The sequence below is a fragment of the Euprymna scolopes genome, chromosome 25, assembly GCF_053919585.1.
Source record: "Euprymna scolopes isolate OS-2025 chromosome 25, ASM5391958v1, whole genome shotgun sequence".
NCBI lineage: Eukaryota > Metazoa > Mollusca > Cephalopoda > Sepiida > Sepiolidae > Euprymna > Euprymna scolopes.
The window spans coordinates 78,850,302-78,867,074 of NC_136506.1; the positions used below are offsets into that span (position 1 = coordinate 78,850,302).

At 32.3% G+C, this 16,773-nt stretch overlaps 1 protein-coding gene and 1 pseudogene across 5 annotated transcripts in view; both read left to right on the plus strand.

Annotated features, from left to right (window-relative positions):
- LOC145247450 (histone-lysine N-methyltransferase SETMAR pseudogene) overlaps positions 1-1,673 on the plus strand; it is a 51,589-nt pseudogene extending 49,916 nt beyond the window's left edge. For all 4 annotated transcript variants that reach the window (XR_013863263.1, XR_013863264.1, XR_013863266.1 and 1 more), the window contains exon 2: positions 1,123-1,673. The product of XR_013863263.1 is annotated as a histone-lysine N-methyltransferase SETMAR pseudogene, transcript variant X1 (transcript). The remainder of the gene's footprint in view (positions 1-1,122) is intronic.
- A 7,779-nt stretch (positions 1,674-9,452) lies between these two features.
- The window catches only part of LOC145247452 (uncharacterized), an 85,528-nt gene continuing 78,207 nt past the window's right edge, over positions 9,453-16,773 (plus strand). Inside the window, exon 1 of the mRNA XM_080109236.1 lies at positions 9,453-9,563. Coding sequence (XP_079965362.1) covers positions 9,504-9,563 — 60 coding nt within the window. The 5' untranslated portion in view covers positions 9,453-9,503. The remainder of the gene's footprint in view (positions 9,564-16,773) is intronic.

Sequence of the window (16,773 nt, forward strand, 5' to 3'; positions counted from 1 at the left end):
TGTAAACGACCTTATTAAATGTCTATTGAATAAACATTCGCCCATCGCTTTTACAGTGCTTGAGCTGTAAGTTTATTCATAAACAAACAAACATTGAGCCTCGCTTAGTAGGCAAATAAGCGTCGGATGAGATACATTTACAACAGTGCTCAACCCAAAGAGGTGAGGGGGGAACTTAATATATATAGTCATCCACATACAGTACTGTTTCGTTGTATCACAACTCATCAGTGTGGCTAGACTAGCACCTTTCCCTAGCCATGAATTGAACTTACAACCATCACGTTGATATATATATATATATATATATATATATATATATATATATATATATATATATATATATATATATATATATATTAAGTTGGTGCAAAAATAATATCGTTTTCTCACATATGTTCATTTTATATATGACTAGCGAGGGGTACCCGGCGTTGCCCGGTTGTTTGGAGGTGTGTGTGTGTGTTGGAGGAGGAGGTAGATCAAAACAACCCTGTTTAAAAAAAAAAAACGTTGGCCCGGTGTTTGGAGGTGTAAAAGAAAAAAAAAGTTTTAGTAGAAAGGCAGGCTTGAACCCCGAACCTTTGACACGAAGGTGGAAAGGAAATGAAAAAAAAAAACCTGCGACCTAACCGTCTCGACCACGGGAATAGATGAATTGATAAGTGTGTTAAGTTGACATTTATAAAGCGAAATTAACAGCGTTAAGTCGCGTGATGTTTGACCTAGTTTTGCGCTGGAAGCCAGTTTCCGTTTTCCTCGCTACACGGCAATCCAAAAATATCTTGAAAATAGCTTGTAAAAGTCGGGTAAATTAAAGATAGCTGCGACCCGTGTTCCTTAGTTATAGATATTATTATTTTGACAGCATATAAAAAGTTTTAAAAAGGAGCGAGCCAACCGAGAATCACGGCAAAAAAAGCCTTTTGAAGACATACACAAAAAGCGAACACACATACATACATACATACATACACACATTTTCGCTTTTATATATATAGATTTCTGAATTAATTCATCGATATATATAGCCATGTTATATATCATTTTAAAGCATGTCTTTCACTCTATCAAATTGTATTATTCATTACCGTTTTCAATCACTGCATTCATTTTTTGCAGGTTTTTCGACAGACAGCATGGATGCACGATTTTCTCGTTCCAGTTCAAACTAGGCCGAAAAGCTGCCGAGACAGCTTGTGATATCAATGATGCGTTTGGCCTAGGAATCACTAACGAATAAATCCGGGTAAAATGATTACGGCAGAAAAGCACGACCGACAAATTGATAAAATGCACCAAAAACTCCAACATATGTGCCTGACATTGGTCAATATGAAGGAGCCAATTCTCCTCCATGACAACGATTGCACGCATGTCGCTCAACTGATGCTGCAGAAGCTGAGTGAATTGGGCTACAAGACTCTGCCTCATCTGCCTCATTCACTAGACCTCTCGCCTACCGATTATCACTTTTTCAAACTTTTTGATAACTTCCTGCGCGAAAAATTCTTCAAAAGCCGAGATGATGCCGAATCAGCCCTTAATGACTTCATTGCTTCCAAAACTCCAGATTTCTCTGCTAATTGGATGAATAAATTTGTTCCTCGTTGGCAAAAATGTGTCAATTCTAATGATTCTTATTTCAATTAATAAAGTTTGTTATGAAAGGAGTTATGGTCTTTTGAAGTTGAACGTCAAAAAACATTATTTTTGCACCAACCTAATATATATATATATATATATAAATATTTCTTTTCAAGGGAAATAAGGTAAAAAAAAAAAAACCCGATAAGAGTGCTCGATATGTTAATAGAGCGGTATATAATTTTTTAATTTTTTATTGAGCCCATAATAAATTTACATTACTGTTTCCATTGGATTTTCATCCCAGGAGATGAGGTAGAGTACCAATTTCATCGGAATTTATAGGTGGACTGAAGTTTAAACTTACAGAAATGGATAGAAAGTTATTTGGGGGGGGTATTAAATAGATATATAAATATATATATAAAACCTCCTCACACTACCACACGACCTCCCTCTCTATTTAATACCCCCCCCCCAAATAACTTTCTATCCATTTCTGTAAGTTTAAACTTCAGTCCACCTATAAATTCCGATGAAATTGGTACTCTACCTAATCTCCTGGGGTGAAAATCCAATGGAAACAGTAATGTAAATTTATTATGGGCTCAATAAAAAATTAAAAAATTATATATATATATATATATACAAGGCAGTTGGATTTGCACATATGCTCCCATATATATATATATATATATATATATATATATATATATATATATATATATATATATATTAATAGGATAGCGTGTGTGCTATTGATTTTGTGTGTCACACTTACATATGAATGACTGTCATTTGATTGTTATGGATTTCCATTTCTTGTAATAAATAATTTTACCAAGAATTCTTTATAAGTTTTGGTTTTGGTTTTGCTGGATGCATCCTACGTCATCCCCAGCAAAGAGCTGCCTTGGAACAGGGAGAGATGAAGGTGTTTCTTGCAATCCTGGCCATGATCAGAATGATGATATTGAGCTGAAGAGTGCAAGAGAAGCGCAGAGTCGAATCTTTTGCTGATCAGGATCTGGTCACCTTCTTCAAGCACCAGCTGAAGGTAAAGAACAGATGTGATAGGAAAAGATTATACTCCGAGATCTTTGACCAAAGATGGATAAAGATAGTGAGTCTTAAATCATTCGTTGACATCTATGCTGATGACACGATCAGCTACGGCAACACATCAAAGGCTGTAAATGACAAAGTTCTCTCTGATTCTCTCTCCTCTGATCCCGAGCGCGTGGTTCAGTGGGGGAAGACGTGGCTGGTTACCTTTAATGCATCTAAAACCAAACTCCTATCCTTACATCATCAACGCTCTGATCCCCATCTGGTATCAATTGGGATGGATGGCTCTCAACTGGGAGAGGCCCCGTGTTTTGACAAGCTTCTGGGTTTGACCTTTACTCCTGATCTGAAATGGAACACGTACATAAAGTCTGTTGCCAAGGTCGCTGGAAAGATGGTGGGATCCTTCTACCACTCCAGAAGATATCTCACTACTGATGCAATTGTCTATCTATATAAAAGCCAAGTACGTCCAAGGATGGAATACTGCTGCCATATCTGGGCAGGAGCTGTTAAAAACAGCCTATCCTGCCTTGACAGAGTACAAAATAGACTTCGTGGCTTAGTGGGGTATGCCCTTTTCTCTACCCTGCAACCTCTCTCCCACAGAAGAGACGTTGCGAGCCTATCCTTGTTTTATCGTTATTTCCATGGCAGGTGCTCATCTGAACTCCAATCTCTGGTCCCCCCTCACCAATCTTTCACGAAAAACACCCGTCTAGCTGAATCCACTGTGAAAAATTTCCCCCACTCTTTGTCTGTGCCTAAATCGAAGCGTGGATTCCATGAACAAAGCTTCTTTCTTAGAACTGCATGCCTGTGGAACTCTGTTCCGTCTGCCTGCTTCCCACCTTACTACAACTTCGATGGCTTCAAGTCCAACGTTAACAAATTCCTAATGAACCGCCCCCTTAAGTAAACACTTCATCAAATCTCCACACTAACGTAATGTACTTGCAATAACCATTATCCCTGAGTGGCTTCTGGGCCTTGATAAGTGGTGACCACTGTGTAAAAAAAAAAAAAAAAAAGGTGCCAAGTTGGAGCTTGTGTTCCTGCCTAAGCATGACATACATAGTTCCAGATCCTACCGAACTCCAGATCCCTAAAACTAGGTTTTTAGCTAGCTGAATGAATGACCCCCTCCATCCCTGATACAAAACCTCCAAGATACTCACACCCCAATCCTTTCTTTTTCATCCCCACCCCCCGCTCCAATCTTGGAGAAACTTCTCATACCCCCTCCGCAACCCAATTTCTTTGATCCTGTCTAGAATTTCAGCCCCATATAGAGAGTGACTTGCTTGTTTTTGGCCAACACTAAGCCGGAAAACAGTAGGCGTTCTACCGCCTAGAGAGTGTTGGGAGGGTCTTATTAACATTTTGATTATATTTTTTAAAACTTTTCTCCCTCATCCCAAGCCAATAAAATAAAATTCCATATTGTTTCAACCTGGCAACGCTAGGTATGTACAGCTAGTATATATATACAGGCCAATGTTCGAGTGTAAAAAGAAATTTGTCATGTTTTTAACTTCCATCATGTGTCGTCTTCAGGTGAGTGATGAATTAAAAATTGCGTTCAGTGAATTTATCGGAAACGTCGATTAAAATCGTTTAAAATCATTAAAAAGCACTTCGGTTAACTCTCTAACACCATAGAAAACACCACCTATAATAATTAATACATATAATTAGTCAATAAATTACATAAAAGAAATACACCATATATATATATCTCCATAATATAAAGCTGAATGTGTGTGCGTGTGTGTGTGTGTGCGTGTGTGTGTGTGGTCACGAATAGGCTCCTATATGGTTGACTATTTTAAAAAACTGATTACATATAATGATAGAAGATGTATCGAGACACAGTAATGGGTATGTTTGATCTGGCAGAACGGTGGTTTATTAAAATTGTGAGGTCTGCGTTCGCGCCTGGTCCACAAAGTATGGAAATAAAAAATGTAAAAATTAAAAAAATACGTTTACAAGTGTTTTTGATATAGATGTACATAAGAATACTTTGATAAGTATGTTTTAACTTAAATAGGGATGGTATAATAAAATTGTGGTGTCTGCGTTCGCACCTGATCTCCATAGAATGGAAATAGACACAAACTTTAATAAAGACTTTTCATATCAATCTGCGTAAGTATACTTTGATAATTATGTTTCAGTTTGAAAAAATATGGTATAATAAAATTATGGGGTGTTCGTTCGCGCCTGACCTCCATAGAATGGAAATATGTCACAAAGTTTAACAACGTTTTTTAATATAGATCCACAGAATATTGTGATAAGTGTTTCAGTGTGAACAGGTATGGTATAATAAATTATGAGGTTTATCTATTTTATTTTTACTTTCATCATATTTTGCTTTGGTTTTGATACCCCCAAATTCGAAGCTATCTCTTTACAACCCTTCCTTTTCATAACGTAATATACTTTCATAAATCAGAGTCCATTTTATGTAGGCTGTTTTTGAACCCAGTCAACGAAGGGCACTTTTGCTAGTATATATATATATATATATATATATATATATATATATATATATCATAATTTAGCAATTTAAATTTTATGACGTGAAATGGTTAAATTTCAAATCTCAAATTTTATTATATGTAAGACAAAGAATATATTTCAATCAGTATATCTCCTTAACCTATAGGCTTTCGATGTCTAGCCATCTCTCCAGAGGAGAAAATATTAGCAAATATTATAAATGGTTTATACCTAATTTGCTAAATACAATAAACATAGAAAATCAAATTAAAAGTTTTTAAGTTTTTAAATCATAGAGTAAGGAAAATTATATATATGTTTCAAAATGAAAAGGATATTGAATTTCATATCCAAATTGTATGGTAAATTCCGAAGTGAAAGTCTTTTGTAGCTGTGAGGTGAAGGGATCCAATCCGTCTTTTGAATCTTCCATGGCACAAGGTAACAATCCAAAGTAGGCATAATTCCCTGGTTTCTTCTGGAGTCTGATAAATATATTATTATATAAGTCTGGTGAAACTGTTTTTTAATAAACATATAATTGTCTTTAAAAATATTACAGCTAATAATATTTTGTGAGACCAATAATCACTGGATTTCCATACCAGTAGATCTATTGCATTATATTATTAATATAGGATTGATATGTAGTTTGCTTGAAGCATTGTGTGGGATAGGTATGTAAAAGAGATTTAGAAGGCTGTCACAATGCGAGGAATGAATTATAGTCGGTGTTGGTAAGAGGAGACGAGAACAAGTGGCGATTTACAAATCAATAAGTACATATATATATATATTTTTTTTATTATTTTTTTTTTATATATATATTTATTCAGTTGTATGTTGTACCCATACATAAATCCCCTAGTCACATTTGGCCTGAGTCCTCACATAGCTACACAACTTCCGGCCCTTCACCCAGCATGCTTTGAATCGACCTGTTACGCACACCATTTGAAAAGGGAAAATTTTTCCGAAATTAATAATGTAATACGTCGCATGAAAACAAGTAAGACATTTTACCATACAACTGAATAGATATATATATATATAAAAAATAATAAAATATATATATATATATATATATATATATATATATGTACTTATTGATTTGTAAATCGCCACTTGTTCTCGTCTCCTCTTACCAACAGCGACTATAATTCATTCCTCGCATTGTGACAGCCTTCTAAATCTCTTTTACATATATATATATATATATATATATATATATATATATATATATATATATATATAAAGAGAAAGAAAATTAAAACTGTAAGTTGAACTTTAATTCGGTTGGGATTAAATTTTCTATATATAATTACTGTTATTTATATTAGTTTAAAGCTTACCATTGCGTATATCAGGTTAACACTACATCCCTTTGTTTTCATTATATATATATATATATATATATATATATATATATATATATATATATATATATATATATATATTGATTCTGTCTAAACTGTCTAAATAATTAAAAAGAGAGAAAGAGAGAAGGGGGAGAAAGAGAGAAGGGGGAGAAAGAGAGAAGGAGAGAAGGGATGATAAATGAAAGAAAAGAGAAAGACAGAATATATTATGACATCGCAATGTATTCTGACTTTGTGAAAATTATATGCATTGAAAAATGGGTGTCTATGTACAAAAACCAATGTTATCTGAATAAGTTATGGATTGTCTAAATTCTATAGCATTTGAGCTAAACTGTTTTTTTTTTGTTTTTTTTTTTTGTTTTTTTTTGCAACCCTAATCCTAATCTAACCCTAAGTTCAGTTTTCGGTTTAGTTTGGCAAAAGTCAGTTGGCTCGTTTTTGTAGAATTATTTACTACTTTTAACATAAAAAAATCTTGATATCTACACATTTTAATTAACATGTTTATTTTATTTGCTTTACGATTATTATTATTTATTTATATTGAAAACGAAAAAATATATAAGGTTCATCACAATAAAAAATAAAGGATGGGTTACATGTCAACACTCGGGATCCACATGTTGTATGCGGACAATCGCAAGGAAACAAAGACATGCCCCTTTCTCTTCCCTGCAACCTCTTTCCCACAGAGAAGTTGCAAGCCGGTCTTTGTTTTATCGTTATTTCCATAGCAAGTGCTCGTCTGAGCTCCAACCACTGGTCCCCCCTCGCCAATCTTTCACAAAAAACACCATCTGGCTGAAACCACTGTCAATAATTTCCCCCACTCTTTATCTGTGCCTAAATCAAAACATAGATTCCATGAACAAAGCTTCTTTCTTAGAACTGCATGCCTGTGGAACTCTCTTCCATTTGCCTGCTTCCCAGCTGACTAAAACTTGGATGCCTTCAAATCCAAAGTAAACAAATTCCTGATAAACCGCCCCCTTAAGTAACCCAATTTAGCAAATTTCCAGATTGGCACTTTTAAAGGCCAAATTTGGCCTCAAAAAGGCCAATTTGGCAATCCTTAGAAAGGCCAAAATTTCAAAAGTTGGTGGCCTCAATTGTTGTACATTTAGTGTAATAAAAAATGTAGAAAAAATGATAAAAATAAAAATTTTTCAGGTTTTATTTCAATCTTAGGGTCTAATAATGTGTTTTATATAAAAATAAATAATTTTTATAAATTTTTGTTTATCAAAAACTTTACGCCGCTGAAATACACATTTGCCAAATACTTGATCAATTTTTATGATTTTTGAAATCTAACATCTTCATACCGTGACATCATAAAGAGTTTTCGACGCTCGCTTCTACACTATTAGGACGAAATTTCGTCGTTATACTGAATTTCATATGAACACAATGGTATCTACGTATTCTTCATATTTTTAAGATGGTTATATCCAAAAATTACGAAAATCGATAAGGTAGAAAATTATTTATTAAAAAAAAGAAGAAAGAATTTGTTGAAATCGATCGTAAGACACAGGAGAGTTTAAAAAGGAGATAATTTTCCGTTTCGATTTAATCAAGATGGCCGCAGATTTTACCTGCTAACACGATTTTGTATTAGTGTACACATAGATTCGAAAAAGTTGTCAAAAAACAAATAAATAACAAATAAATGTTATCAAAGGCAAGATAAGTTACCTTTCTACCAAACTGGATATATTTTTTGTGTTTTTATTCAATGTAACATATTTATTCAGCTCGAAAAACATGCAGTGTTTACCGATGTATTGGACAATTCAAAATGGCGGCCGACTATCTCTTAAACACGGTAAGTTCGAGAAAAGGTGCTATAAATAATAAACTAGACAAAATACTATTAAAAAAAACACCGAATATATGTCAACCTATGTCACGGTAATATATATTGAGTGAATTTCTAACAGTATTTTGTCTAGTTTATTATTTATAACACCTTTTCCCGAACTTACCGTGTTTAAGAGATAGTCGGCCGCCATTTTGAATTGTCCAATACATCGGTAAACACTGCATGTTTTTCGAGCTCAATAAACATGTTACATTGAATAAAAACACGAAAATTATATCCAGTTTGGTAGAAAAGTAATTTATCTTGCCTTTGATAACATTTATTTGTTATATATTTGTTTTTTGACAACTTTTTCGAAAACCCGGAAGGTACTATTACTATTGTAATTTATTAGAATTGTCAAAAACAAAAAATCAGTAGAAACCATTGTTTTTATCTGAAAACTCCATTTATCGACTACAAAATTTCGCCGTAATAATGTAAAAGCGCCGATTTTTTTGTTTTTTTTTGTTTTACCAAACAAGCGCAAGTTTAAATAAGGATCAAGGAAGGAAATCATAGATGTTGTTATAAAGGCACCTTTCATCTGTAAAAAGTTTAAAATATGCTTGAAGGAAAAAAAAATACGGAAGTCTAGTAGAGTATATAAATTGGTAAAAAAAACAAAAAAAAACAATACTAAGAAAAACAAGCATACGTATGAATCAAGATGAAGGCAATTGATTTTAATAAAATTATTGTTTTTTTTTTGTTTTATTTTTAAAAAATATATTAAACACTGTTACAAAAAGTAAAAATGTATCATTATTCAAGATAAAGTAAATCCATAATAGTTTTAAATTTAATTATTGTATATGTGCCCATCCGTAGTTTTCATTCTGTTAATTGAACTTATTTTAAAATACTATTTTAGTTGTTTTTTATTTTTATTTTAGTTTATTATTTTATTTGAAGATTTATAAGGAGTAAGTAATTATATATATACATATATAATATTCTTGAATTTTATTTTTTGCAAAAACAAAAATAAATAAATAAATAAATAAATAAATAAAGCAAATCTCGCGCGATTGAATAAAAGTTTTGAGCAGACGACAAAACGTTTTGAACGCCGAGCCTCGTTCAATACAACAATGGCCGCTCGTGTATTTTTGTTGACATTTTTACTGGTGGTGATTTTACATCTTTCGCAGGTATTTTCCCCCGTTTTATTCACTAATTAAAACTCATTTTCTATCTTTTTAACTACAGAAGACATTTTTGATCATATTTTTTCCTAAAAAAATTCGACCAGGCTCATAAAACGTGTTTTGCTTTTAACAAAACAACCTCTTCTAAAAAGGCTTTCATGTGTGGCCGAAAAGTGAGGGATCTGTTTTTAATAGAAATCTTTCTAAAATTGAACCTTGACTTTGTGGACATATTTTTAGTAGCCATAATATGGTTTATAATAACAACACGTCTTGCTGGTTGGATTTTTTTTTTTTTTTTTTTTATCGTTCTCTGGTTTCGTTTATGGCGTTATATTTATTTTTCTTTGATCGTAGAATAGTTATGATATTTGGAATTATTAATTTGAAGCTAGTTTAGATTTATTTAAATTGATTTTATTTCACCATCTTGATTAACATTTTCGTTCTTTATCGACTCTTTCGTAGCACAACAGGTCACAAAATGGAGGATTTGTTTTAAAATATATATAAACTCTCTCGTTTTTGAGACAATTGTAATTTAATGTAAACAAAAATACTATTTCTCTCCCAAAATTGGTTCAATAAGGGCAAGGCTTAATTCATTCTCCAGACTTTCTGATTATTTTAAACTCCGAATATTCGATCTAAAAATAGTTGTTGTGGGGTTTAAAAGGTGGTCTGATTTCTTTTTTTGCTGAGTTTATTTATTTATTTTTTTTTTTTTAGTAAATAAATAATAAAAGTTAAGATGTCTTTGTTTTTATTAATTTCGCAAGAAAAACAAATGTAAGATCATAGAATATATTTTGTATTTAATTTGATATACAAATATATGTTTAATGTTTATCCTTTGTTTTAAATGTTTTTGTCATTTTGTTTACTAAAATATGTGTGTGAAGTAGAGATACTTATAGCAAGTTGGCTTCGCGGAAACATTTGTTTCATTTCATCGAAAGAATCTAACTTGAAGAATTTAATTACGTTTTTGGGGAAACTCACTTTCCATAAATGTAACTCTTTTTTTTTTTTTTCCGTGTGTCTCTTTCTTCTCTCCGTGCGTCTCTTATATGTGTGTGTGTGGGTGTCTGTCTCTCTCTCTCTCTCCTATTTGTGTGTGTGTGTCTCTCTCTCTTCTGTGTGTCTCTCCCCTGTCTGTGTGTGTGTCTCTCTCTCCTATCTGTGTGTGTGTGTCTCTCTCCCCTGTCTGTGTCTCTCTCTCCTATCTGTGTGTGTCTCTCTCTCCTATCTGTGTGTGTGTGTGTGTGTGTCTCTCTCTCTCTCCTATCTGTGTGTGTGTGTCTCTCTCTCTTTGTGTGTGTGTGCCTCTATCTCTTCTCTCTGTGTCTCTCTTCTGTGTGTATGGTGTGTGCCTCTCTCTTCTCTGTATATGTCTCTCTCGTCTGTGTATCTCTCTTCTCTTCGTGTCTATCTTTTTGCGCTCTCTCTCTCTCTCTCTCTCTCTCTCTCTCTCTGTTTCTCACACACAGGGTATATTTTATGTGTAATTACTAAGCTCTACTCATGCATTGAGCACTGAAGTAATTTATTAAATTTGTCTGTGTGGAGAGAGAGAGAGAGAGAGAGAGAGAGAGAGAGAGATGATGATGATGATGATAATGATGAAACCGTTTATAAACAAAATAGATAAATGAATTTAAACATCTGTTTTAATCCTAAAAATAAAAATTTCATTATCTAAATTGATGAAAAATATAATTATCACGTTAGTCGAAAGAAATGTAAATAAAGAAGAATCTGTGCATTTTTTTTTTTTTTAAGTATTTATTTTTAAAGTTTTATTTTGACATTTTTGTTTATTATTATTGGTACTTACGCACCCACCAATGGTGCGTCGCACCATGCTGAAATATTAACGTTATTTAGAAATCCATTATGCGCTTATTGTGTGCTTTCACCTAACGATATCATTAACAAAAGATACGGTAAAAATTAAAATTAACTTGAAAAGCATATCTAAAAACTTGTTCAAGTTGGCTGAAAATCAACTACATTTTTTTAAATTATTTTACTTTTCGAATGCATGCATCAGTGCATCTCACAGGTAAAAATAAAAAAAATAAACAATGTTTTGCTATCCACGGAAAATACTTTTTCGAGTATGTGTTTCTCTGTTTCTTTAGTATTTTTTATATAAAAAATGACATTTATTAAATGTAAAATAAAACTAACTTCAAGCAACAATATGAATATATAATTACTATGCATTTCAGATCCAGCATAAACAAGTCATTTTAATATTTTCTTAATAGTTGAAACAACAAAAAGAATTACTTTATGTCCCTTCAAAATTTAAAAGGAGCTGTCTTTTACATTCTCAGCAAGTTTATCGTCTATTAAAAGACTTGGTGCTTATGCACTTATGTTACCGTGCTATTTTTAAATAGTATTTTCAAGTTCGACGATATCTTTTATTAAATTGTTATGTGGGGGGTACAGAATAGTTACAAAACGCCCATGTTAAGAATGGCGTTCAAAATAACGTTATTATTTCAGCAGGGTAACATAAGTGCATAAGTACCAAAAATCGAAATTTTTTGTTAATCTATGCAGAATACGGACGGTGCTTTATTTATTTTTTAGATGCGATTTTAAAGTTAAATCAAATTTGTACGGTATCTTTTGTTTATTAAATTGTTAGGTGAAAATACAGAATAATTACAAAACGCCCTCCCCTTCCCATGAATGGTTCTTATTAAAAATTCGACTTAATTACTTATAAATCTTTGATGTACGTTCCTGTTACGGAAGAAATGTCCTATTCCAAAAATGATGTAAATTGATCGAGTAGTATTTTTTTTAACTAAGAAAATTGCATTTTATTACAAAGCAAGATGCTATTTTTTGATCGGCCATGTTTTATAAATAAAGGAGACAACTCAATTCGAGCTATCGAGATCAAAATTAGCATTGTATGGATACAGAATTTACTCTTAAAATCGCTAAAAATCGTATTTGATGAATTTACGTGATTTTTGGAATATCTCTTCGTTTCTCAGATATTTTTGGTGCTTGTGCACTTTTGCTACTACGCTATTTTTAAATAGTACTTTCAGGTTAAATTCAAGCTTCACATTATATTTTTTATTATTAAATTGTTAGGTGGGAACATAAAATAGTTATAAAACACCCTCCTCTCTTGTTAAGAATGGCTTTCAAAATAATGTTATTTCAGCACAGTCGCAAAAGTGCACAAGTACCATATTTTTTAAAGTCAAATTCTAAATAAGAACCGAATCGGTTTTTAAATAACGTTATTATTTCAGTACGATCCGTATTCTGCATATGTTCATAATTTTAAAGCTATTTAATCCAATAAATTTATAAATAGATTAAAACAAGCTTAAATTATAGTTTTATAATTTGACTAGCGGGACCTGTCGAAATTCTACAAGAGACTGATTCGTGTAATATATTGATGTTGACATTCTGTAAACGTTCAGCGTAAATGGAGACACGCTGATATTATTGTACCTATTTACTATGCCTCCCCACGTAAATGGGGCCCACGGGACAGAGTTAGACACCAGGGTCGTTTTTTAACGTGGAGAAAAGGTACAAAAATAAAAAATTGTCTCAGACGTGAAGGACTGATCCTCCACCGAAAGAGAACAAGAAACGGAAGCGCAACTGCAAAATTATTTATTGAAGCTAGCAGGGACGCCTGATATAGCCCGGTCGTAAAGTAAGCTTAAATATGATATTTTGATTCTTGCAGATTTCGTATACATTATTATAGAGTTGATGCTCTATCGATTTTTATATATTATAAAGTTGCGATTTCAAAAAAAAAAAAAAAGAATATATCCATATGACTTGGGTGCATCAGTTTGAATCGAAACCAAAACCAAAACTTATGAAAATATATATATAAATTTGAGTGTCATCAGCTATAACCGAAAACAAAACTTATGAAGAATTCTTGGTAAAATTATTTATTAGAAGAAATGGAAGTCCATAACAATTAAACGACAGTCACTTGGATGTAAGCGTGACACAAAATAATCTTAATTATACTAGGTATGTACCAATTATCAAATTAGCCGATTACCGATTAATTGGCCTTTGATAATCGGCTGATTAATAGGAATGCTGATTTATCAGCAAATTTGTTGTTATAAATGATACTAATATTATATCATAAACAAAGACAAGTTAACTCCTTCTTTTGATTGCCAGTGAAAATTTATCAAAGACATGCATTGTCTACAGCATATTATCAAATAACAGGCATGACACATTGTTAACATGTAGACTTTTACAAGTGCACTGAATTTGAGGCAAGTAAATGTAAACATTGGAAAATTTCCCTCCTTTCTCTTCCTGTTAAATTATTATTTTTTTACTTTAAATCACTGTTAAAGAAAATTATTACTTCATCTTTCAGTTTTCATGTTGAGGAATTGTAAACTGTGATGTGTAAACTGAAAATAAAGTATTCTTCATCAGTCATACTCTTGTTCCTCATTTTTGGGCTCTTGCTATCATTATGTACATATTTTTATTTTTCTGGTTTAGATAATGTACATTTTATTGAGATAAATCACTAATTAGATATCAGACATAAGTAATTTAAATATGTAAAAAAAATTAACTAAATACTGACAATAACCTTCAACCATTATGGCAACCAGTTTCTGCTGGTAGTATTTTGATGTCAATCCCAAGCATAAGAATACAGCTGCTTACAAGTTATGTCAAACCATCACATCAAAGGGGTGGCAAATCAGCAAAAACTTTTACAATGACTAATGTGCTAAACCCTCTTAGAAAGGTTCATTCAAAAGAAGAAAAAGTTGCAGATAAGAAAAGGACGCACAATGAATATTCAAGGATAGACATTCCAAGAACAAGTAGGAATAACTACCAGCCTCAAGCGAAACACCGAACTAATATAGAAACAATACTGGCCAGAAAGAAAGTTTGGTATATTAATGACCACAGTTCACAAGCGATCCATTATCTGATAAGAGAAATGATTGCTGTTGATATTCAACCATATTCTGTAACATATGACATTGGATTTAATGGGCTTATTGCAAAACTTTGTTCAAATTACAGCATTCCATTAAAAAGGTACTTCACTATAAAATAATTTTCGATATATTTACAAAAGTAAAACAAAAATTCCACTGTCTCTTGCTGAAACTAGGAGTATTTCATGAACTACAACCATTTGTATAGCTACAACAGATATAGTAAATATGATTGCTGGTGTCAGTGTATGCGATTTAGAATAACTTTGTATTTATTTGCTTCCCCACTGAGCAAATTAGGCACAAGGCTGTTTTGTAATGTGGAGAGATTGGGGAAATGGGGACCAGCTCCCCGGGGAGTAGGGGAGCTGGATAGTGACAATTGGTATTGGGTTTTCCCCTATATTGACCAATAACTGATTGCCACAAGGGTAATGGTCTTATATGTGGGGTTTCCCCCGCATATGGTCTTTGAGATTCTTCCTCAGCCCCCGCAGAGACCAGATGATTTAAAATAACTTTCCTACATTGTAACTCAGTCTGAAGACAACCATTACACCTAGAGAAATACAGTCTCTCACTTGAATTGCTTTCTATCAGCAATTAGCAAATTAACTAAAATACAGGGTCAGCTTAATTTTGAAAAAATAAAACAGAACTTATTCAAGATGTAATCACATGGTGGAATTCAACGTATTATATGCTGAAAAGAAATTAAAAACAATGAAAAGCTCTTGTAATGTGCATTGTTGATAAGATTCCTACCTTAACAATTTACCAATAGGGACTTGTTCAGAAAAAAATATTCAAGTTCCTGAGTCCATTTGAAGAAATCACCAAAGAAACAAGTCCTAGAACACCAACCATATTAATGATACCTAAAAATTTAGATCTTGAAATTATTTCTGTCAAAAGCTGTCCAATCTAATTCTAGTATTTCTGACTTTAGTGGAATCTTTCTTACCATTGTTGAACAATTCAGGTTATCAATGGAAACAAAATTTTATCCTATCTAAAAACTTGTGTATGTCTACTTTCTTAGACCCGTGATTTAAATATTCATTTTAAAAGAGTGGCATAAAAAGCACATGCAGAATTGGATTCTACCTCTACTTTTCCACCAATGATAATGAAGCAGAATCAGCAGGAGACACTACTCTGCTAAGGATGAATAAGCACGAAAAAATGTAAATTACAACATGGCAACTGTGAAACCAACTGACAAAAAATAGCCAGTAAAAATATCACAAAAGATGTTTTCATCACTTCTAGTATAAGAAAACAATAAGAAGTAAAAGTACAATTATTTCTAATTCAATTTCGGTGTTCATTTTTGAGGTGTGAAAAGTGGGCATCATTTATAATAAAATTGCACTGATGGACAATTTTTAAAGTATCATTAAATAAAACTGAATTAAATGACAGTAAATATGAACATTCAATATAAGTCTGATTATTATGCCTATTTTTAAACAATTCTAACTGCAACTTCTGTCATTATAAGTTGATAAAAATGCTGATATATTCAATTTTGGTGGCGGAAATAAAGTACCAAATGTCAAATGTACTAATTTTAAAATTCCACATCACAAAAACTTAAAATATACGGATCTGGAATATTGCATGCCTAATCTATACATATTGTAAAAAAGTAGAGTACCCCCTCTTCCACATGTTAAGAAATGGGTTTCCAAAAAGTTATCTGCATAAATACTATTGTTTTAATATTATTTTATTTTTGTATTGGCTTTGTTGAAGTTAATGCTGTAATTGTTTATAAATAAATTATTTCTGGTTTGTGCGGACCGTTCTGCTTTATGTTGAATGCCCAGAAAAAGTCCCTTCTGATTAATGTTTACCATTTTTAAAATAAGCAAACGAACTTTGCTGCTTTTCAGAATAACAATATTTTTTTAATTGATAAACATTAATCAGAAAGAACTTTTTCATGTAATATATGTGAAGCAGAATGATTCGCACAACCGAAATTTTTTAATAAGAGATTCGTTAGTTTTTTTTTGTTTTGTTTTTTTTTCATACAAGTATTTGAAACGTTATATATTTCTACCTCAACAACTTACTAATGGGGACTTGTTAAATTGTCCGGTTATTGAGTCCATTTGAAGAAATCACCAAAGAAGCAAGTCACAGAACTTCCACCATATTGATAATACCTACAATTTTAGATTTGAGGTTATTTCTTTCAAAAGCTGTCC